We start from the raw sequence: 24,924 nt of genomic DNA on the forward strand, positions 1-24,924 counted from the left end.
TTGCCCCTCCATATGGTGATTGATGGCTGGCAGGAATTTCACCCGAGGCAACAGATGGACAAGCATTTTCACACTATTTTCATGACAGTACTTCATTTTATAGTGATAAAATTGGGCTTTACATTTTTACACTTATTCTCATAAGTTCCTTTCCTTGCCATTCAATGCTGACAGAGGAGGTGTGAGTAGATTCCATCTTGGTATCCTGTAATTTTTAAAAAGTCAGGTTTCAACCATAGTTGTGTTTTCCAGGTGGTGAGATTGGCCTGGTGCCTTGTTTCGATACCATTACTTTGGTGATTTCGGATAGAGAAGCTGGCCCTTTTGTGAATGGCTGTTGTTACAGTGGACCTAATCCATCTGTTCCTCTCCATGAGTTCTTTCCAGTGTATGATCTCAACATCACAGTACATCCAGTAGACAATCAGCCACCTTCAATTGCAATAGGTAACAATGTTTTTTTTTTTTTTTTTCTGTAAAAGTACTATTATCTTGTCTAGGGTCATAGCCATGGTTCAGTGAAATAATACATTTTACTTAGAGTCATAATAGAAAACCATCATACAACAATTACCCTCAAATAACTGGCTCATCAGAAATTTGTGGAAAACCCCAAATCTGTAGAAGATTATATGACAAAAGAATTCACTTGTTTAGAAATTTAGTTACTTCTTCATGGAGAGAGAATGTGTGTGTGTGTGTGTGTGTGTGTGTGTGTGTGTGTGTGTGCATGTGCACGCATGTGAACACGTTGGGACAAGGACAACACTGGAATCCTCAAATATTCTGGTTTGATTACATGTGGGAAAATATTATTTGCCTGCTGGAGAGAGAGAGAAAGAGTAATTTATTTTATCCATAGTAATTTCTATTAGAAAAGAATGAGTATACCAGAGAGACCATTTATATACTTTTAACCTTATTTGCTATTTAGAAAGTCATCTCTTCATAAGCATTATGTATACGTTCTGTCCCTCAGAAAAAAAATATAAGCATATGTATGAATGTTATTGTAATTTGCAAACTATCTCCCAAGCAATGTTCTGGAAAGGAAGCATTATCCCAGCAGAATAATTAAGCACCAAGGCATGAAAAAAATGTTCGTTATGAGCAATTCATAATAGCTCTCAGGCAATTAACGCTCTGACAAACAGAGGTAACAACTGATCTTGAAGAGTACATAAACTACATTTAGTGGCTTATCATTAAAACAGTTTGGCAATTCGCATTTTCATTTGTCACTTCTGTAGAGACACAAGGGAAATCAGAGTTCCTTGAGAATGACTAAAAGGCTGTGCAGGAATAGTTAGTATTTCGGCTGTCTTTCAATTATTGTCTGGCTTGCTTGTACAAGAAAAAAGATATAATTCCATAAGTCAAATTAAATTCCACCCGTTATCCCTGAATATTTTCACTGTAAAGAGAATAAAGAGAATTATGCCAAAGGAAGTGAACATCTCCCATGGAAGTGTATTTGCATAGGGGAGGGTCTCTGAATTGGAACTTCAATCACTCCCTTTTGTCTTCCCTATTCTGATTAGAAGATTTCATGCTAATTCATGATTGTGTTGTTATTTGTATGCAGGTACCTTGTTCCTTGTAGATGAGGGGTTCTCAGCAGCCCTTACCATTAACCATTTGTCTGCCAATGATCCTGACACTGCTGCAGATGACTTGGAATTTGTTTTGGTTTCTCCTCCCCAATTTGGTTACCTTGAAAACACACTTCCTTCTGTGGGTTTTGAGAAAAGCAATATGGGCATAAGTATAGGTAAGTGATGGTTTCGTGACTAGCATTAACTGTTTTATTTATGGATGTAATTGGCCAGATCATGCTTAATAACTGGGCAAGGAGTCCAAAAAGGTTCAAAGCACCATGTACATTCAAGAAATTATTATTATCAATATGATGATTGCTGATACTTTTGAATCTATTATTTTTAAATTTTTATTCTTATTTTTCCTATGCATATGAGTTAACATCAAACTAAGTGGAGATTTCATTTATGAAGAAATGAGAATATATATTAAAGAGATAATGTTTTTTTTTAATTTTTATTGTTGATTGTTCAAAACATTACATAGTTCTTGACATATCATATTTCACATTTTGATTCAAGTGGGTTATGAACTCCCATTTTTACCCCGTATATAGATTGCAGAATCACATCAGTTACACTTCCACTGATTTACATATTGCCATACTAGTGTCTGTTGTATTCTGCTGCCTTTCCTATCCTCTGCTATCCAGGCCCTTATAGTAGCACAGAATGCTGTAATAGAATTTATCTGGTGGGAGCTTACAAGGTCTCAGTCTCACAAGTTTTCATCATTTTAATATATACTGGTGGAAAAGATTGGAAAACATACTATGAGTGTTATATAGAAAGAAAGTCTGAAAAGTTTAAGCAGATAACATTAATTTTGAAATCAAAATGTGTCTCAGATAATAAAATAGCTCCTGTATTTGAGGCAAAAACAAAACAACCAAAACAAAAGCAGAAAGCAAAAATCCAAATTTTCCTAAGATAATAATAATAATTAATAATATATTTTTAAGTTACTTTAGAAGTATATGATTCTGCGAGCCCTTTTTGAGGCATATCTACTTTAAATATGAGAAAGTCTGGATTTAAGATTAATTGCATCAAACATTCCCCAATTTTTCCTGTGACTTAATTCACACATGGAGCCCTTTTTTGATTTAAGGCTACTTCTTAATACCCAAACATTACATCAGCTAATTCCACTCAATTCAATCAGGTGCTTGATGTGCACATCAAGTAGGCCAAGAATCGTCTCCTGTTTTGCCTCTATGTGAAAGAGGTGGGCTCTTTCTTACCGAAGTATAACATGAGCTGCTCAGGCAGTAGCAGTGGCCACATAACGGTCTCCCAGCATTCATTCCGAGGATCTGAAGAGTGGTCAGGAAGTTCCTCTGCATCCTGGTTTGTAGCTATTGCTCTTCTGTTCTCCCTGTATATTTGAATCTTTTGATCTATGGTTATCTGTTTTTATGTTAATGGTTGGCAGATGTTGCAGCTGTCCCTGACAGCAGATACTTAGGTGAACTGCCATGATCTTTTATTGGTTTTGCTGAAAAACAGGGTGTTATTGGGTTAAAGATTAGGACCAGTACCTCGTAAATAATGCTTTTCTTACTTACCTGTTCCATCTTGGTGTGCTCTAGCTTCCTTTCACTGGAAAGACATGAAGGCTTTGCACATCAACTATGTGCAATCCAGACACCTGAGGATGGAACCGACCACTGACCAGTTTGTGGTGTACGTCACAGATGGGAAGCGACGCTCCTTGCAGACTCCATTTTATGTTATAATCAACCCCACAAATGATGAAGTTCCTGACTTTGTAGTGCAGAATATTACTGTAAGAACCTTATCATAATATTCTATTTCTCACTCATCATTTTTTTATCTTTATTTTAACCTAGTCCATTTAAATTTGTTCAGAAGCTCTAAACGCACTAATTTGGTGAGGGGTAGGGAATGCAGTAACCTATGTCATGTGATTACTTGAAAACTATTACTCTAATAATAACAATAATGGCAATAATCATAATTATTGCTAGCATTGGGCAATTGCATGGATACAATTACTACATTGCATATGTATAGAATGGAGTACTTACTACATTGTAGATTCCAAGCCCTTTATATGCATTCGTATTTAATCCTCACTGTTGACTCTTAAGAGGATGGCATTATTATTGTCATTTTGTAACTGAAGAAATTAGGCTTAATGAGGTTAACTAAATAGCCTAAATAATTCTTGCACATACTAGTAATGAGTATGATATTGTGATTTGTTTTTAATTTTTAAATAGGGATAAATTTTATCTACTACTCTATAGTTTGTTTCCTAAAAACAAAATTATGTAGATTTAAAATCTTTCACATTAGTATATAACTCTTTTTAAGCAATTTATATGTATAAGTACATATAAATGTAAATGATTATTTAATCCAGACATATGTATTAGCAAATCCTAAAGAAATAGGATGAACACAGGCTTTGGAATTAGAGGGACTTGGGGGTCTTGCTTTTCATAGGTTTATGATCTTGGGCTTCTGTTTCCTCATCTGCAAACTGTGTATAAAATCTTCTTTGAGGGTTAGCCATGATGATTGAGATGGCCAGGCACAGAGCAGACGCTTAATGAACAGTTGTCATCATTATTATTGTCATTGTTGTATTTGTTATTTTTTTTCTGTTATTGACCAAAGTCATTATTTTGTGGTTTTTTTTCCTGCTAAAAAAAATTACATTCTAAATGTGAAAGTCTTTATTTGTTTTTAATTTTCTACTGAATCTTAATGGTACATGAGAGTCACCTCAGTATTAAATTTAAGAGGCAGCTCCTGCCTTTCCTATTTTGTTGGCACATGGGTTTCTCTGGAGAGCCCCTCAGTAATTATGTGAGACAAAAAAAAATATATACAAAAGATTTCTTCTATACTTACCTCCATTGTGTTGTATGTGTCTAGGGTTGGGGCCTCAGAAATAATTTGGCTACTAGGAAGTTGTCCCTTGCTCTTTAGAAGTAATCATGCTTTTTACGTGTGTCTTCCTTAGAGAAAGCTGTTATAGGGTAACAAATATGGAGTACCAGTGTCATTGGCAGAGGCGACTATACTTCAAGGAATATTTTACTTTCTTGTGAGAAAATATATTTATTTTGTGGATAGCTGGACTTTTATCACATGGTGCTACAAAAACACTTGAAATTTTAGTTTATTGTAATCCATTCCAAACCCGTCAACTTACAAATGTCTGCCTTTTATGAGTATTGATCTAAATTTTGCACTGTCATAATCTCAATAAATAATTCAATCTCCAACAAAGAATACCACATTTTTTCAGTAAAATTTCCTAGTACCCTTGTGAATGAACTTACCATTTTGTAAATAAGAAACGTTGTCCTATACAGTATGTCAGGGGGGAAAGGCTTCATAGTTAATTTCTATGATGAATAATAATTAATAATATATTTTTAAGTTGCTTTATTAAAGTTTTTTGAAAATAGGTGAATTGTGATCAAAGATAATTTTTATAAGTGTATCATTATGAATTAATCTATGATACTGCCTCAGTCCTTAATAAGTGAGGTCAGATAAATTAAAATTAGCATCATTTTAGCTCAGGCATCGTGTATGGTAAGTAACTCTTCTTTCTGTGCGTTCTGTAAAAAGTGGTTACAGGAGGGTTCCCTTCAAAGTCCATGAGATTCTAAGCCATATTTGTCCTTCAAGCTTTGATTGTACTCTCAGCCATAAAGATATCCTGGTGTCCTCCACCCTATTGTGCTTCTTGTTTATTGGTATCTAGCAGTGCCGGGTGTTGTCTTCCTCATAATACAGTTATTGGTGGAGAGGCCTTCAGTCTCTCCTGACTTAAATTCTTGAGAATATTCATATTCTCCACAGCATGTAGCATAGTGATATTGCAGATTCCCAAGAAGCATGTATAGAATTTGTTCTCTTTTATTACTGAAATCCTGCCATATTTCAAAATAGGAAGCAAAAATATTTCCTTGTTCTCCCTATCCTCACTATGAGGGGCGGGGGAAGGTCAGGATATCTAAGTATCATATTGTTTAAATGACTAGATCCTGCATGAAATCATGAACATTCCACCCTCTTTGTGCTTTAAGGATTACAAACCTGAAGTGGGGTGTGGGAAAATGGGTCAGGAAAATTTGAGGTGTGAGGATTAGGGAAAGATGAAAGACCCAGAATTAAAATACACACTATCTGCTGCCAGAAGCATCCTTCTCAATTGTTGACTGAAATAAATAAAGAAGATATTACTGCTATAATAAAAGTTAAAACACCAAATACATGCAGTATACATAGATATTTGTGCTATTCCTAAAACAGTTAGAAACCTAAGAATTGTAGAAAGGATGAGGTCCAGGAGGTTACAATAACAGATTGTTATCTGAAGGTGAAGGTTCTAGATTTGATTTTACAACTGAACTTTTCTGACTTCTAAAGACTATGCATTCTTTGGTTGCTTTTTTCCCCCAATTTTTAAACTTTTTTTTTTTTAAAGAGAGAGTGAGAGAGGAGAGAGAGAGAGAGAGAGAGAATTTTTTAATATTTATTTTTTAGTTCTCGGGGGACACAACATCTTTGTTGGTATGTGGTGCTGAGGATCGAACCCGGGCCGCACGCATGCCAGGCGAGCGCGCTACCGCCTGAGTCACATTCCCAGCCCCCCAATTTTTAAACTTTTGAGTAATATATTCATTTAAAATCATATGTTCTTTTTTTTTATGGAAATGAAAATTGTTTTAAAATCTTCAAAAAATATGAGGGAGATTAATAGATTTGATGTTTCTTTTTATGTTACTATTGAATGAGCAATTTCTTTTTAGGACTCATTATATATAAATGTTATGGAAAATCTGCAATACGGTATCTTAAAATGACAATTTTAGTAGTTTGTCAGAAGAAACTAGTGGACAGATTCTATTGCACACACAGCTGACTTTTTGGACTTGTTCCTGTTAGGTGTGTGAGGGTCAGACGACAGAGCTGGATTCTTCTGTCATCAGTGCTGCCGACCTGGACATTCCCAAGGACCTCTTATTGTTCAGCATCATTCAGAAACCACGTCATGGTCTCCTCATCAATAGGATGCTCAGCAAAGACTCTCCTCAGAATACGCAGCCAGCCAACCCTGACCAGAAGCAGGAACTTGTTCACAGCTTTTCCTTGGAACTTTTCAAGACTGGTATATCGTGTCCCACTTCCATTCATTTGTTGCTATTGATTTAATAATTTAATTTGGACTTACATGTGGACTCTAAAAATCTAACTCACAGAAGTGGAGAGTAGAATGATGGTTTCCAGAGGCTGGGGGATGGGAGGAATGGGGGAGATGCTAGTCAAAGAGTACAAAATTTCATTTAGACAGAAGGAATACGTTTAAGATATCTATTGTACATCATTGGTGACTATGGTTGCTAAAATATATTGTGTACTTGAAAATTGTTAAAGAATAGATCTTAAGTGTTCTCAGCACACACACACACACACACACACAGACAAATTATAAAGGAATACATGTTAATTATTTTGATTTAACCATATCACAATGTGTGTATATGTATATAATATATATCAAGTATATCACATAGATCAAAAGTCATGTTGTATATTATAATTACATATAATTTTTATTTATCAGTTTAACAAATTAAAAAGTAATTTAAGGGGCTGGGGTTGTAGCTCAGTGGTAGAGAGCTTGCCTAGCACGTGTGAGGCACTGGGTTTGATCCTCAGCACCACATAAAAATACATAAAATAAATAAAGAAAATAATTGTTTCCATCTACAATTTATATATATACATTATAATGTATATATTATATAGATATATGGAACAAATATTTTTTTTTAGAGAGAGTGAGAGAGGGGAGAGAGAGAGGAGAGAGAGAATTCTTAATATTTATTTTTTAGTTCTCGGCGGACACAACATCTCTGTTGGTATGTGGTGCTGAGGATCGAACCCGGGCCGCACGCATGCCAGGCGAGCGCGCTACCGCTTGAGCCACATCCCCAGCCCTGGAACAAATATTTTTAGAATGTAATTTAACAGAGCAAAGATGATTATAAATCATAGAAATAGAGGGTGAAGAAATAGCATTCACTTTATTTTTTAATCCCTCCAGCGTTACTTCTGGGCTCTAGAATATTGATAGGCATGAAGTCCTGGCTAGAAATAATAGCTTATTGGAAAGGCAATAACATATTTTCTTTCACTTTTAGGGTACCATTAAAAATAATATTTGCAATTTTTGGTATTTTAATGTAAACTTTTATGTCATAATAAAAAATCCCCTTTTAAAATTAATAAGATCATGGAACTAAATTTTAAGAGCTTTGTCTGCCAAAATTTCCATAGTTGAAACAAATATAGAACCACATATAATAAGGACTCATTAGTCTCTGAGGAGATAATTTGCTCTTTAGGGAAATGACACATCGAAATAGCAGCCTGAATTATTTTTTAATTACTTTTCTTCTTTAAAAAACACTGATCTTATCTCATTTCCCACTTATAAAAATACTTTAAAAAATGTAACCAAATGGTTCAGTTTCAGAATTACTGCCTACTCTCATTCTCCTTCCTTCTCTACCTGTTTTCTTTTCCCAGTCTGCAGGGTCCTTCTCCTTTTGGGCTAGCCCAGGACATGCCTTCAGAATGCAGCTTCCTGTCAGTTTCCCCTGGGTTGCCCACCCGTTTCTTCTCCATGTTGTCTTTTTTTTTTTAAATTGTATTTAAAAAAAATTGTTCTGATTAGTTATATATGACACTAGAATGCATTTTGACACATTATACACAAATGGAGCACAATTCTCCTTCCTCTGGCTGGGCATGGGGCAGAGTCACACTGGTAGTGTAATTATACATGTGTATAGGGTGATAATGTTCATCTCATTCCACTGTCCTTCCCATCCCACACTCTATCCCCTCACTCTTCTTTACCCAATCCAAAGCTCCTTCACTCCACCCCTGCCATTATGATTCAGCATGTGCTTATCAGAGAAAACATTCAGCCTTCGGGTTTTCTGAGGTGGGCTTATTTCACTTAGCATGATATTCTCCACCTCCATCCATTTACCTGCAAATGCCATAATTTTATTCTTCTTAGAGGCCGAGTAATATTTTATTGTTTGTGTGTATATATATATATATATATATCACATTTTCTTTATCCATTCAGCTCTAGGTTGGTTCCATAGTTTAGCCATTGTGAGTTGAGTTGCTATAAACATTGATGTGGCAGTGTCACTGTAGCATACTGATTTTAAGTCCTTTGGGTATATACTGATGAGTGAGATAGCTAGGTTAAGTGGTGGTCCATTCCAAGTTTTCTGAGCAATCTCCATTTTGCTTTACAGAGTGGTTGCACCAATTCGTAAGACTTGGCTATTCTGGGTCTCTTGTATTTCCATGTGAATATTAGGCAGGTTTAAAAAATATAGTTAAATATGGTTTTTAATATTTAAGCTTTTATCTTGGGGACTGGCTCAAGATAGGGCTATATCTCTCTAATTTTTCCCAAGTAATTAAGTTTTTGTTTCATTTAAACTCTCTGACACTTTTGTTTTTATATGGTTTACTTAATAATACATCTTTTTCTCATTGATTTAGAACAAGACCCCTGTCAAATTCTAAATTATTTAAAATAAAGAATTTATAATGGGATATGAAGGTACTTTTTAATTTTCTAAGACAAGTTTTATTTCACCCTAGTGTACTGATTAGTATACCTTTTCCCCCCATGCAGGGGAAACTAGCCAGGACCTTGTCTTGCTAGCCAATTGCTCAGTGAGCTACACCACTGGTCCCCATGAAATCTTGCTAGTACCAGTTCCTGAGATTTAAAACAGATTACCTGTGATGTGTGTTGGGATGGTTCAATCCTAAGTGAGCTTTACTTCCTTTTTCTCCTTTTCTAGGAATGAGGTTGACCTATGTGCATGATGACTCTGAGAGCTTTGCTGATGACTTTACAATCCAATTGTCAGATGGGAAACACAAGATACTTAAAACCATTTCAGTAGAGATCACTCCGGTTAATGATGAGAAACCAGTGCTAAACAAGTAAGCCACCTAAGAGAGTCCCTTCCTGATTTTTATGAAGCTCTGTGAAGTCTGTGATCCTGGGTGAAGAACAAGTGTGTGTCCCCTAAGGAAGCCAGTATTCCATCATTTGGTCCATCTTAACTTGCTCCACCCACACAGGCACCTGGAACACTTAATGTAAATGCCAGTGAATGAAACCTCTTCTTAACAAGTTCTTTAATTATTTGATTTTCTTCTAAAATTTCCAAGTAGGTATAAAAAAATAAGAATGACTGAGTATACAGCATAGAAGTGATATGCTAGTAAATATTTAGACCTATGCCCACATGCACCAAGTTCAATCAATATGTGTATTCTACTCAAGAGTGGTAATGTTAACTGCAAACAGTCCTCACAATGGACTTGCTCAAACTTTTAAATAAGAGTGACAGAGGGAAATAATCAATCATACTCCTTTCATCATCTTGGTTCTTCATGATCTACCATATTTCTACCAAGTTCCACATGTATCAACACCCCTTTTGGTAATAGAAGGCCACATCCTTGCTACTAAACTTCCTGAGATAGTTATAGCTACAAAATTACTACACCTCTTTGATTGCTTCAGAATCCCTTTTTTTTTCTTTTTAAAATACATTTTTATTTTTAGTTGACATAATAATTGTACACTTTTATGGGATTCAGTATGATGTTTTAGTATAGGTATACAAGGTATAATGATTGGGTCTGGGTAACTGGGATTTCTATTACCTCAGATGTTTATAATTTTTGCAAATTCCTCCTTTCTCTTATCTTTCTCTTTCATTCTGTTTTGTGGAGAGGAAGCGATGTTCTCCCTTTATCTCCCATGTGTCCTTGAATAAATCACCTTTTGCCTCCTTCTAGTACATCCTCCATAATTTTTCCCCTCCTGCATCTTCAATTTCTCCCTTTTCCTTCCTTCTATCAATAAGACACAGGGATATGGTTAGTAGTTAAGAGAGCAAATGCTGGAGTCAGATTGACTCAGTAATTCTGTACTTTGGTGTGGTGGTGTGACCTTGAGTACACTACTTCATTGTATCTGCTAACCTCTCTGTGAATGGGGATAGTGTTTGTATCCTCTTCATAGGTTATTGCAAGGATTAAATGAACAAAAAACATTTAAAAGCGCTTAAAAGAATGGCTAAAACATTGTGCAGAATCTTTTTTGTGGGGGAGGGGGGGAACCAGGAATTGAATCCAGGGATGCTTAACTACCAAGCCACATCCCCAGCCCTTTTAAAAATATTTTATTAGAGTCGGGGTCTCTCTGAGTTGCTTAGGGCCTCACTAAGTTGCTGGGGCTGGGTTTGAACTATCCTTCTGCCTCAGCCTTCTGAGTCGCTGGGATTACAGGCATACACCATTGTGCCCAGCTCATGCCCAATCTTAAGTGTTCATTATCGTCACTATTGTAAGTAACTGTCTTCATTCTGAGGACTCAGACAACCCAGTCCCACACTCATTTTACTGCCAAACTTTTTGCAAGAGTAGCTTGTTCTGGTTTCTTCCATTTCTGCCAATGTCTCTAACCAACCTTTACCACTCTATTAAAGCTGTTCCCTTAGAAGTTACCCTTGGCTTTCCCACCAAATCCCGTGACTCTTGTCACCTCACTGGACCCTTGGTGGTCCTCTTAGGTGCTGGGTCAACATTCTAGTTCCTTGAGTCACATCCCCTCAGCCCACTTGTGATTCTCTTGATGGTTGTGGGGGAATGTACCCTGCTCAGTATTAGCACCCCACCTCAGATGCCCACAGTGCCCTGCCCCACTTTTCAAAGTTGGGTCTTTCTCTGAGCTGCAGTGGCTCATTTAGCCCACATTCAGGTACAGCAGAGAGTACTGTAGGGACAGCCCTTAGCCTCAGGAGCTAACAAATGAGATAAATGTGCCAGCTTCCTGTCCTCCAGAAGCACAATCTTAGTTACATCCTCCATGGCTCCTCAAGAGATCCCCAGCAACTGGAGTGTATAACACATGCCTATCACTCCAGCTATTTGGGAGACGGAGGCAAGAGGATCTCTTAAGCCTAGATATTAGGGCCGCCTGACAACACAGCAAGATCCTGTCTCTTGAAAAGGTAAAAAAAAAAAGTATTCCTAGTAGGTTTGAGCCCATCTGCCCAGTCAGGAAATATACCCTTTGTTGTCTTTTCCTTTCTCACTCCCTGCTTCTCTCCTTCTTCCTGAGATTGCCTCTCAAACAAATTACTTGCACCACAGTCTTTGTCCAGGGTCCCTTTTAGAGACACCTCTTTTCTTCTCGATATTTATTACTGACACTTTTCTTCTCACCAAATTTCCGCCTTCATCATTCTGGCTTCCTGTTTAGATTCTTCTGTCTCTTTTGATAAAAAGCACCACTAATCTCCCTAAGCCCCCAACCAACAGATGCAACAGATCCCTTTGCCTTCTAGAATAATGGGACTAATATACTCTCCAGTAAAAAGATAGACCAAAGTCTCCTCTTACTGCCAAGGGGGATATCAATCCTGGTGGACAAGAAACCTCCCCTAGTCAGGTTGAAACTGAAGTGTCCTGACCTTGGTTTCACGGCAGAGGACCGGAAGGCTGTTTGTTGGTGCCGGTTGGTGATGCTCAAAGTCCTTGCTCTGAATCCCAAGTAATTCACATGTCTCAATATTTCTCAGAAACAAGCCCGCTAGGGTGGACAGAGTAGGCATGTGTAATGTCCATGGTTGAGAGCTAGAAGCACTGGTGGGAGGAGGTCTCTTCCCTTGGATGAGACTAGGGAAAGTGGCCATATTGGCTGTAGAAGCAGCAGCACCACAGAGGCCCTGCAAAAACCACAGCAGCAGCATCCAGGTTAGAAGCACCAGCTGTTCTCACCCAAGCCTGCTTGCTGTGCCAGCCTGCAGCTCAAGATGCCAGCAGCTACCTGGTGGCCCAAGCACTGGGCAGAGATGAGGCATGATAAAGAGAACACAGGCTACCAGAACATAACCACAGAGACAAAGAGTATATTAGAGGCCCCCAGATTACCTAAATACTACCAAACTCAGAATGGCATATCACAAAGGGTACTGGAACACTGTGTATAAGTCACTTAATCTCTTTCAGTAAGTCTATAAAATTACAGTGATAGTACCTGGCCCATTACTTATGGAGCTATTGCAGTGAGTGTTAATGAAATATTAGAAATAATCATTTTATGAACTGAATTTTTTTTTGTACCAGGAATTTAACTCAGAGGCATTCAACCACTGAGCCACATCCCCAGCCCTACTTTGTATTTTATTTAGAAACAGGATCTCACTGAGTTGCTTAGCACTTCACTTTCGCTGAGGCTGGCTTTGAACTCTTGATTCTCCTGCCTCTTAGCCTCCCAATCTGCTGGGATTACAGGTGTGCACCACCATGCCTGGCTGAACTGAATTTTTCTTATAAAATTATAAGTTCTACACATGTTAGCAGTTAGAAGTGTTTTAATTTTGTGCTACTCTATTCATTGCTGTTGCCTCATTTCTTTTTAGACTTTCGCACGTAAAGTGAAATGAGAGCTTTTTTCATGTCTGCACTTCATTCTCGGCACTTTGGCTATTGAAAATCCTTCCTCAGGTGCTGAAGGGTGGGAACTGTGAGAGTCAATATAAGTATTCCCTGTTAAAGGAACACCTTCCATTTTCATATCAACTCAGGCATTTCCCTTTTTGCAGGAAGGCTGAAATAGAAATGAATATGGGGGATACCCGTATTATTTCTAGCGCTGTTCTTTCTGCTGTAGACAAAGACTCACCCAGGGAGAAGATTTACTATTTATTTGAAAGGCTTCCCCAACATGGACAACTTCAGCTTAAGGTTAGTGGTTTTAAGGCTTATTTCTTTTAAAAATTAATATAGCAGTTCTAAATTTGCTCAACACACACATTTGTGCAATGGAATTTATTCTTAGTCATATTTTTTATCCAGAGATGAATTTTCCTAAACCAGGGTGAACTCATGTCCTTCTAAATTTTCTTAGTCAATTAAAAGGTAAATTCAACCAATATTAAGGTTCTTTATTGCTCCCTTCCCCAGAGCTTTTCCCTAAATGCCGAGGGAGGAAGTTACCAGGTAAAGGAAGTTGTCTGGTTCTGAAGAATCTAGCTTCTTCTGAGATATCTTCATTCCCACCAGATTTTTTTTTTCTTATGACCCAAGTAACTTTTCTCTTTACCATCTACCATGTCAAGTGCAAAACTCCTTCAAATCTACCAGCAACCTCTCTCTCTCCCAGCTAAGATGCAGATCACTTTCAGAAAGATGAAAAAATTGATTTTTTTTTCATGACAGTTAGGCCTAGGAAAATATGAAGAGAGTGTCTCCAGCTCCTTCTGCTCTAGTCCTCTAACAAATGAAGCCTCTGTCCCCTGACACTATAGTGCGGGGACCTGAGAGTGCAGCCCAGGGATCAAGGCCCCCTCCACGTGGGACTCCAAACCTTACCTTAGTGTTATCACCTTCTGCCTTTTCAATGAGTCTCAGCAAAGGGAGCCTTCACGTTTCTTTCTCAAACTTCATCCTCCTCTCCAAGCAGTGACAATCCTGTCTCTTCTCTAGAGAGACAGTTCACTGTACATTTACCAAATTGTTCTGTGTTTTATCTGAGATGAAGGAGGGTTATCTGGAGGGTTAGCTGGAGGGTTGGTGCCCTTACTCTGCAATCCCACTTTCCCTTGCCACCCCAGAGACCTCATGCAAAGGTTCCAGTGAGTAACATCTTGCACCAAAAACCCTGGGCAGAAACTTCATGTGGAGGCCATCCCACCCCAGATTGTGACAGCTGCCATACCTGAATCCAGTAAACTGCACAATGCAGTAATTCACATCCCTGATTTGTATCAGGAAACTATAAGCATGGAAACGTTAGGGGATCCTAATAGTGGATTCTATTGCTAACTCTTCCAACTGCTTGTGATCTGACAGTACCTCCTTGTTTCACTTTAGTCCTAGAATGGGCCAGATTTCAGTCTATTCAGACCATGTGAATGATTCTTAAGGATTAGTCCCTTGAGAAGGTCAGTCCAGTAATCCGCCAAAATGTTTATTGAATAGTGGAGTCAGACCAGCAACGACCACTAGCAATGCCTGGTGTGATGGTTCAACTGATTTCTTAACACAGTCCTCTGAAGCAGCGAGGATGCTTTCTGTGTGGAACAGCTTGGTTGTCTTAGAGTGTGGGCACCATAGAGAATCAGAGTGAAGAGCAATTGCTGATTTAAATTGAGGTGCAGCTGGGTCCTTATTTCATTTTGAAGAGTAATGAAGCAGAAATGCAGCGAAAGCTCACACATTTGGGTGGCTTGGGAACTGAACTGTTTTGGATATGTGAAAATCCAGATGGGTTCGGATTCCCAGTAGGGCTCCCCACCATTCTCTTGCACCTCCTTCAGGCTCCCCAAGGCTGGGGACCAGGACTCCAGGCCTCCTGGACTGTCTCAAGAGATCAAGTTTTATTGTTGGCTTTCCTTAGTTTTTCTCATTTCGAGTCCAGTTCTTATTTTCTCCCTCTTTTTGGCTTTTAGATGATTCTGTCAGATCAAATTCCCATTTGAGAGTGTAAGAGAAGAGTTTGGTAAAGGCAAGAGAGAGCAAAAGATTTGGTATTCTGTATTTATTTTCCTGGACAAGGTTACAATGAGGAAAAGTTAAATATAACTGTAGACTGTCTAGTTTAAAACCAGAAAAAGAATCTGCTTGGAAAAAAAATGTATTTGCAAATAGATCTTATTATGGAAATGAACACTGAGCTTAACTACTACAATATAATTAACTTTCACCCATGAGCCCTGGGGCTGAACGTATGTTGCAAGCATCAGATGGGCAAGAGTATTAAAGAGGAAGAAACCTCATCAAGTAGAATGACAGAGAGACAAGTGGCAAGATTATAAGGAGAGAGCAGGACAGAGCTTCTCTTCTAGAAGCCCGGAATTGGTGGAATAATGTATTGAAAGGACATAAAAGGCGAATGATTCATGTTTCTGTCTTAGTTACTTAAATCAGACAGAAAAAGTGCAATATAGTTCATACTGTAAAATTCTAAAACGATGTTTTCTTCAGTTATATCAAATTACTTTTTTATGAGCTATTCTTAGGGAAAGCCATGTGTATATCTTAAAACAGTAACAGGATTATTAATAAGATACAGGTTTATTATTTCACTTTCTAATACTCTCTCTCTCTCTCTCTGTTGTAAACCAACCCTCCAGCATAAGAACCTCTTCAAATTGAAAATGCCACAATTTCTGTACCGAGCTCTACAGAATAGATGTTGGCTGGTTTTTAGAAGATTCTGATAAAAATAGTACATGTGATATTTGCAGATTATATTTTTTGCTGATTTAGGATATAAATGTAGGGAGTGACAGGGGTCTGGATCATTTTCTTCAGGCTTCAGTAAAACTAGAAAATGGACTGGAGAATAAAATGCATTCATTCTATTTTTGTCTTATCAGAGAAGCCTAGTAATGACCACTTTGCAAAAATAGGTTTGATTAGTTGTACAATGATAGGAACTAAAAAAGGGAACTCCAAAAGAAACACATCTAATTTCTAAAGAACACATTCCAGCAGCTCGATTACCCACCTGCTCTCATTAATTGGAATATTTAATCAGCTATGATTGCTGATGATAAATACCTTGAAAGAATCAATGCTATTAAATTGTCACATGACTATGTCAAAAATCCTTTGGTTCAAACTAGTTTTTTTAAGCCACGATCTTGATTTATTGTAACATATTTCTTAGAAAATAGAAAAACAAAGTAACATGGAAAAATATATTTTGAAATTTCTCTGAAAATTATTCTGAAATATTCTATTGGAGGGTTTCAGAGGATATATATAAAATATTCACTAATTCAACTGGGGGAAAAAAAAACATGGGCAGCTGTCTAATTCTGGTACCTTTCAGATAGGGAGAGACTGGGTTTCTCTCTCCCCGGGCATGAAATGCACCCAGGAAGAAGTGGATCTGAATTTGCTGAGATACACGCACACCGGGGCAATGGATTCCCAGAATCGAGATAGCTTCACCTTTTACCTCTGGGATGGTGACAACAGATCACCTGCATTTGACTGTCACATCATTATCAAGGATGTGGGAAAAGGTAAAAGGATGTTTACCAGTGTTTATTGGGATTAGTTTTTATAAATGGAAAGGAGCTGCCACAGGTATTCAACATTTGTTCCTTCTCCCTGTATCCCTCATTTCCTCTCTTCCTTCTATCCTTTATTCCTGAAATTCCATCATTCATGATTCAATGCTATAACTCCACACCTGCTTCTCCTGGATCTATGAAGTTCACAGGAGTAGCCAATCCTATTTCTATTAGAAATCCAGCCTTGCTCACGATACAACTCCACAGGCTAATTTAATAGTCAGGACTTTTTGCTTTAACTAAAATCTTACCAAATTGATGTGCTAACTCTAGTTTTATCTTCTGGAAACACAGTATCATTTGAAAAGAGAGTTACAAAGAAAAATATGTCCAATGCAATAACATGAAAGGAAGTAAAGCAAATGTGTTTTTAAATTAAAGAAATAACAAAAAGAAACTTTGAAATTGAAAAAGATCGAGGTTGTCACTCTTTTCACTTTGAAAGTGCTAGGGTACACTCCTCAGCAATAAAGGATACAGTTGAATTCATTAAGCAGAGCAAGGGAAAAATTATACCATCTCCATGTTTAATTTTATTTCTCCTTTTTTGTTTTTTGTTTTCTCATGAGATTGAATATCTTCAAGATCTTATTGACCATTTGTGTTTTTCAATGCAGAAATGACTTGGTATTTACTTCACATATTTTTTCCTTTTGGATATTCACCTTAAAGTATTTATACAGAACTCCCTATATATTAGAGAGAGGAACAAAGCAATATGGAGTTTAAGAGTTTTGTGCTCTCATTTCAAATGGCTTGAGTACAAATTGGATCTCCACCTTTTACTAATTGTGTAGACACGAGCAGGTTAATTAGCATTTCTATACTTTAGTTTCCTTATTTATGATCTGGGAACATGACATTACTGTATCTCACAGGATGGTTATGAACATGTAAGAGCCCTTAGTCCTGTGCCTGATACAAAGAACAAATTCTGTAGATACGATTGTTTTTAATGGATCTCAGGTGAATATCATTGGCCCACACATGATCCATTTCTGCAGTATCTAATCATCACACAGTTATGCATTTTCTTTAAAATTGAGGTAAAATATGCATATCTTAAAATGTACAATCTTAGCTGTTTTGAGTGTACAGTTCAGTAGTATTAATTATATGCATATTGTTGTGTAACTAATCTCCAGGATGTTTTCATCTTGCTAAATGAAGACTCCATACTCAATATAATTCCCTATTTTCCTTTCCCCTGGTCCCTGGCAACCACCATTTGTTTCTAAGAATTTGACTCCAGGCTAGGTGCTTAATATAAGTGATATCATCTGATATTTGTCTTTTGGTGACTGGCTAGTTTCACTTAGCATAATGCTCTCAGGTTCGTCTGTGCTGTAGCATATGGCAGAATCCACCTTCTTTTTATGGCTAAATAATATTCCATTGTATACATGCATTACATTTTGTTTCTCCATTCATCCATGGAGGGGACTCAGGTAGTTCCCACCTTCTGGAAATTGTGAATAATCCTGCTATGGACATGAGTGTATAAACAAATATTTTAAAAATATACAACAAACGTGTGTGCAACTACCACACAATAGGGCCTGAAATATGGCAATAACAGACATCTGTTCCCATCTTTCAGGACAACCATTATCCTGAATTTGGTGTTGTCTTCTAATTTTTCCTTATAGTTTTCTTGACTTATTCATGCAACTAGAAAATGTTTACAGGGTACATCTGTGTTGCCATGTGTAGCTGTAGTCCATTCATTTTTCTACCGCATGAGTCAGTTGTGTGAATAGACCACACTTGTTTTATATGTCCACTTTTTTGTTTGTTTGTTTGTTTTATATGTTCATTTTTGAAGAGGCATTTGGGTTGTCTCCAGTTTTTTCAATACAAATAGAGCTCATTGACCATTTTGGTACATGTCTCCTGAGTACAAGAGTTTCTCTCCAGTACATCCCTGGAGTACAATGGCAGGGCCAAGGTATATGTGAATGGCCAATTATACAAAATAGTTCAAATTGTGTGTCAATTTACACTCCCTTCATTGTTGTACGTAAGATTATTTTGACCTACATCCTCTTTAATACTTAATATAATCAGACTTCTACATCTTTGCTCTTCAGAGAGTTATAAGATGGCAATTGATTGTGATCTTGTTTGTATTTCCACAATTACTAATGAGATCAATCATCTTTTTATATCCTTATTGGCCACACATATTTCCTCTTCATGTGAAATGCCTGATCATTTCTTCTGCATTTTATTTATGATAGTTACATAAGCCAGATGTAGTGGTGCATGCCTGTAATCCCAGTGGCACAGGAGGATCACAAGTTCAAAGCCAGCCTCCACCACTTAGTGAGGCCTTAAGCAACTTAATGAGACTCTCTCAAAATAAACATAAAAGGGCTAGGAAGTGGCTCAGTGGTCAAGCACCCCAGGGTTCAATCCCTGGTACCAAAAAAAAAAAATTACATAAACCTTCCTATATTGTGTTTAATTCAATTTTGACATCAGGCCTTCGTCTTTTACCTTTTCTTGGAACATCCTGTGTTTTTAAATAGGATTCTTGACCACAGTCTCTTCTGCCCTGCAGGTGATATTGTCCTTCTTGCAAAACCACTTGTGGTATCTAAAGGCATCAGAGGGTTCTTGACGACCGCCACTCTTCTGGCTGTGGATGGAACAGACAGGCCTGAGGAACTGCTGTATGCCATTACCTCTCCGCCGCGGTATGGCCAGGTGGAATATGTCCGCTATCCCGGGGTCCCCATTACAAGCTTCAGCCAAATGGACATAGCGGGGCAGACGGTCTGCTACATACATAAGAGTGGGGCAGCTGTGCCCAGTGACAGCTTCAGGTGAGACCTATGAAAAGTTCTCTGAACCCTTTCTTTGGATTAATACTTAGAAAGAGAAAAGGAGTATATTAATGAGTTTTCTTATAGTAACATTTTATTCTTTGTGTCTTATGATGTCCTTTTATATATCTTAAATGTGTACCATAAAATTTATTTTAAAAAAAGAAGAAAGCAGAATTGAGTGCTTTTCCAGTGTCCTCTTTTCCTGCCATGCTATATGAAAGGTAAAGGCTCATAAAATGAGCCTTAAAATGACAGCAAAAAGACAAGAAATCAGGGCCTGTTGCTGAAGAATAAATGCAATAAGCAGATACAAATGCAAGCTCTTCTGTGAGTAGGAGCATGAACAGTTGAGGGTCCTAGCTAAGGATACACATAGAAAAGTAATTTCCCTCCTTTTTAAAGTATGTTTTCTGTCTGAGGAAAAGGCATTTATTAGCATAATAAGTTTGGCATAAGTAGACACTGACTTCTGACACAACATGTTCCCATAACTGTGTCATAAATCATGTTGTCACAAAGTAGATCATGTTTCCCCACAGAAACAATGTTATAATTGGAGACTGTGCACCTGTTCAAGGATTCAGCATCAAATAAATCATTGGGATGAATAACAATCTGGTGAAAAGGCAAAGATACAACATTAATGAAAATATATATTCATTTAAAATGTGGAAATTTGTTTCAAGTCACATGAAACAGGAGAAACTCAAGAAGATCTATCATCCAGCAGCTCTCAAAACTGGCCAAACTTGAGGTTCTTGACAAAGTGCAGACTCCAAGCAGGGGTGAGGGTTGGGAAGTTGTTATAGCCTTTTGGGGAACCATGGCACATAATCTACCCTGAATTTTACTGATTAAGAAGGAGAGTCCAAGAGCCCAGATTTGTCTGCATACACATGGGGCTTCTGGCTTCCAGTACAATTTTCACCATGGGCTGGGGATGTGGCTCAAGCGGTAGCGCGCTCGCCTCGCATGTGTGCGGCCCGGGTTCGATCCTCAGCACCACATACCAACAAAGATGTTGTGTCCGCCGAGAACTAAAAAATAAATATTAAAAATTCTCTCTCTCACTCTCTCTCCTCTCTCACTCTCTCTTTAAAAAAATTTTTTTTCACCATGTCCAATACAACCTTCTAAAGAACATTATAAAATGATATAAATGTGGCAAATTCCTATACTATTTAGTGTTTTCCCATAAAATATTAAGCACTATGGGCATGCCCATGTTTAAATATCACTCCTCTCTGGCATCTACTCTTCCACTTTCAATAGATCATGGTGATAAGTACTGTCTAGATGTCAGTAAAGATGACTTCATCTTTTGAGTATTTAAAGTGATTTTTGAAAGATGATCTGGATAGTCCAACAGTTAAACTAACAAAAAATCCAAGGAAGCTGAACAAATATCTTCTTTCATCTCTTGACAGATGTCCTTTAACAAGCAGACAATCATTTAGTTCAACACTATCTTAACCAAGTCATGTATGTATACAGGTATAAATGACCTTATACCTGTAAAGTATGTAAAACAGTATCTGGCACATAGGGAGAACTAAACAGGTAATAGCTGCTGTCATTAGTGCTCTTATTGTGGTTGTCATTTTTATTTTATTCTTTCCTTGACCCCCTTCCTCCTTTTACAATATCAAACATGGTCCTTAAGGAGGCAGGGAGTTACAGAGAGGAATAGTGCTTATTCTTTTCCTCCTGTTTGCTGATGTAGTCAGGTGATTCTTGGCTTAACACATGAATATCAGATCCAGGGCTTTTTATTTTACACCTGTTTCTGGACTTCTTGCTTCACTCCACTCCTGCTCCCCCCAGTCAAGGCCCATAGGAGAATCTGCTGAAGACATTAATGGCCATTGGAGAAACCAGTACCCTGCTAGAGAAGCCAATGAGTGAATGTGCACAGATGTTGAGAAATAAAGGCTAGGTCCTAATCTAATGGTGAGGCTAGAAGATAAAATCTCTTTGTGTAAGGATGGGTGATATTACAGAAATTTTCCTCATTTGCAGCCATAGAAATTCATATTAGATAGCATTTTATACATAATTTATCCTAGGAATTTCAACATTTCAAAATCCTCAGAATTACCAAGAAGAATTACGAAATACAAATTCTTGGGTCTCATCCCATAGAGGCAGCTTTGGTAATCTCTGTTCAGTCCCAGGTTCTGAATTTGTAGTGGCCCTGCAGGCACTTCTGACGGTCAGGACTAGCAGTCATTGGGTGGTCTAGTCCTTTGATCTGAGTATTTCCGAGGAGCCTTGAGAATTTCCAGAAGCCCTGGCAGGCCCTCCCAGAGACAGAAGATGAGGAGGCTGAATTGATGGTGCTTTGGGCCCTTCCTTTAATTTGTTTTGTTTGTTTTTTGATTCTTTGTTTTCTAGTTTGTATTATACATTTGGCTTCTGGGTAAGATTTTCTTTAGCAAAAAGGCTGTGGTTCTATTTCCTAAAGCCCATGCTTTGTATCCCAGGGATATAGAGATGCTGTAGGCTAGTACAGACCCAGGTACTGATTACAGAACAGGGAATTAAGAGTGAGGAACTATTCCTTGTCAGTTCTCTCTACCTTTCTGATGTTCAAGGGGGAAGTCTCAGGTTGGTGCTATGTCTTTACCATCCCTTCACATTTAGTTTTCCCTTTTTAACAGTGTGCAGGCCTCAGACTCTGAACCATTGGAAAATAATATCTAGCTGGAATTAAAAATATTTTTTTCTTATATTAATTTTTGCAGTATTTATGGAATCAAGTTTTTAGAACATAAAACTTACAGTTTTTAGTAGTTAAAAGAGTTCCTTGTAAGTAAATTTCTTTATGTAAACAAAATAAATCAGTATAGAACAAAATATTAAATAACAAGAGTATAGTTGGGCTGGGGATGTGGCTCAAGCGGTAGTGCGCTCGCCTCGCATGCGTGCGGCCCGGGTTCGATCCTCAGCACCACATACCAACAAAGATGTTGTGTCCGCCGAGAACTAAAAAATAAATATTAAAAATTCTCTCTCTCTCTCTCTCTCTCTCTCTCTCTCTCTCTCTCTCTCTCTCTCCTCTCTCTTTAAAAAAAAAAAGAGTATAGTTAGTACAGGCATGTTGACAAAATTATGATAGTGGTCTTGAAATGACTTAAGATCAGGAAACAGGGATACAGGGAGAAACAAACCAATCTCTTGGTTTACTTGTAAGAAGCCAGCATTGCTTGAGCACCTACAGCATGCAAGGCAGTGTACCAGCCTTTTTTCTGTACGTTATTTCCCTTATGCCTCGCACCCTCACCTTGGGAGAGACTCAGTTGTTACCATTGTATGCATGAGAAAACCAAAGTACCAAGAGACAAAGGAAGCCACCTAAATTGACATCACTGATACTAAGTTTGGGGATAAGGGTTCATTTCCCTTGGAGAGTTCTTTCCATTCTACCTTGTTGTACCCAAAATTCGTGGAGACTCTGAGTTTGTGCAAAGGAACCTCCTCAATGTGTCCTTCTGGGTTTTGGCCAGCAGTTTTACATATTTATAAGGGAAGAGCCTAGCATCTGCCCAAGACCCGCTTTTTAATCTTGTCATTTCACTAACCCAATCATGGACTGCTGTGTTTTTTGTCAAGTGGCGCTAAACCAAAGCTGAAAGCCTGTTTTAATGAAAGTGTGATCGTGGTGCTTTTTAAAAATTAAATATATGCAACCAATCTAATCACCTAAATTTATGTTGCTTGCTGTTAAATTTGGCAAGGAATTTGGCTGGGTAGAAGAGATAAATTCTGTGGCAGAGGATTTTCTCCCCCTTCCTTTTGAATGTAAGATATGGCAGCATTAATTAAACAGGGGAGTTTAATGGTCAGATTTTACCTTCTGCAAAAATATTTTGTGAATCATAAATTTCCCCTGCATTGTTTGGTGCTGCTGGCCTGGAAGAGAGATTTGGCAGCATGTTCTAGGACAGATGACACCAAGTGATTAGCAAGCTGACTTCAGCTGCTGGCAGCCGGGTACTAAAAGAACATGCTAATGTCCTCCATTTTGACATGCCGGCTGGACTTTTTTTTTTTTTTTTTTCCTGAGGAGCTGGCACTATTTATGATTCCATTTTTATCTTTTAAATGCCATGACAGATGGCAGATTCTTCAGCCAACTCTAATGCCAGGAAATGCAGAAAGCTTGAAAGCACCGTGGCAATGGTGAAATCAGACCAGGCAGACACCCCAGACAAATCTGAGAGTCATTCCCCAAATTTCATGAGAATGGTGGTCATCTTGGCTGTGTGTCCCTCTGTTGGTGGTGGTGGGGGTGGGGGGATTTGCAATAAGGGTTTTAAACAAAACAGACCCACAGAAGGAGCTGCCACCTCCTTATTACCAGTGTCCTCACCTCAGAGTGGGTACCAACACAGCTTTAAATCTTGAGAATATATTTACAAGATTTTTACTAGATGGGGGGTGCAGCTTTTAGAAGATCCTCTGGTTGACGGCTGCAGACAGCAGCAGTACTGACCTTGTTTCACTTGCTCTGCTAGCTTCATTTTGACTGGGAAGCCAACCATAACCATTCACTCTGTCTCTCTCTCTCTCTCTCTCTGATAATGTCTCTCTGCCTGGGAGTAGTTTGCATTGTTACTCATGAAAGTGGAATGATGTATTTGATCCAGTCATGTTTAGAAATTGCATCCTTTTCACCCCTAGCTTATTAGCTTTAGGTCAGTGCAGACAGCTGCCTTGGCGTCCCAGCTGGGAGCACCGGCCTCAGTAAACATCTTTCTTACCCTTCCAGGGTCCCTGGCCTGTTTGCCCTCATTCCCATCTGTCTGATGGCAGGCTGCCTATTTCCAAAGTGGTCACATCCCAGTCATCAGGAAGAGACGAGTTTGAGGTGGACAGCCAGGGTCATAAGACAACTTCAGTGCCCTCATAGAAATCACACACACACATAAAGTAAATGCAGTGGTGCTGTCACAGAACTTTGAGGACCCCATCCCGAAAGGACATTTTCAGAACCAAGTCTCCAGAGAGGGAAGTCAGAGTCAGATATTAAAAATGGCCACCTTGGATGGAGCCCTGGTGTTCACCTGAGCTCACATTGAATCTCCCTGTCTGTCTTTCCACCCTTTACCCTTTCTTCTCCTTCCTTCTCTGCTGACCCTTGACACACTTTTAATGGGGGCACAAAGTCTTTAACCCCATAGTTAATGCTAATACTAAAAAATGCTAGTCCTTTGGCTCCACTGGTGCTAGACCTTATCAGTGGCTGGTTTAAAACTCTCTACAAGGATACGTTAGACATAGGGATCTGGTAGG

At 38.2% G+C, this 24,924-nt stretch overlaps 1 protein-coding gene across 3 annotated transcripts in view; it reads left to right on the plus strand.

Annotated features, from left to right (window-relative positions):
• Nucleotides 1–24,924, plus strand: part of FREM1 (FRAS1 related extracellular matrix 1) — a 181,494-nt gene that overhangs the window by 110,556 nt on the left and 46,014 nt on the right. The window contains exons 18-25 of one of the 3 annotated variants that reach the window (XM_081278612.1): nt 253–447; nt 1,586–1,771; nt 3,191–3,387; nt 6,534–6,756; nt 9,491–9,635; nt 13,316–13,457; nt 16,552–16,747; nt 19,362–19,626. In XM_081278612.1, coding sequence (XP_081134738.1) covers nt 253–447; nt 1,586–1,771; nt 3,191–3,387; nt 6,534–6,756; nt 9,491–9,635; nt 13,316–13,457; nt 16,552–16,747; nt 19,362–19,626 — 1,549 coding nt within the window. Of the gene's footprint in view, nt 1–252; nt 448–1,585; nt 1,772–3,190; nt 3,388–6,533; nt 6,757–9,490; nt 9,636–13,315; nt 13,458–16,551; nt 16,748–19,361; nt 19,627–24,924 lie in introns of those variants that run through there. The other 2 variants (XM_081278613.1, XM_081278614.1) reach the window with 2 other exon arrangements.

This window comes from Spermophilus citellus (genome assembly GCF_964194105.1).
Source record: "Spermophilus citellus genome assembly, chromosome: 2".
Classification (NCBI taxonomy): domain Eukaryota; kingdom Metazoa; phylum Chordata; class Mammalia; order Rodentia; family Sciuridae; genus Spermophilus; species Spermophilus citellus.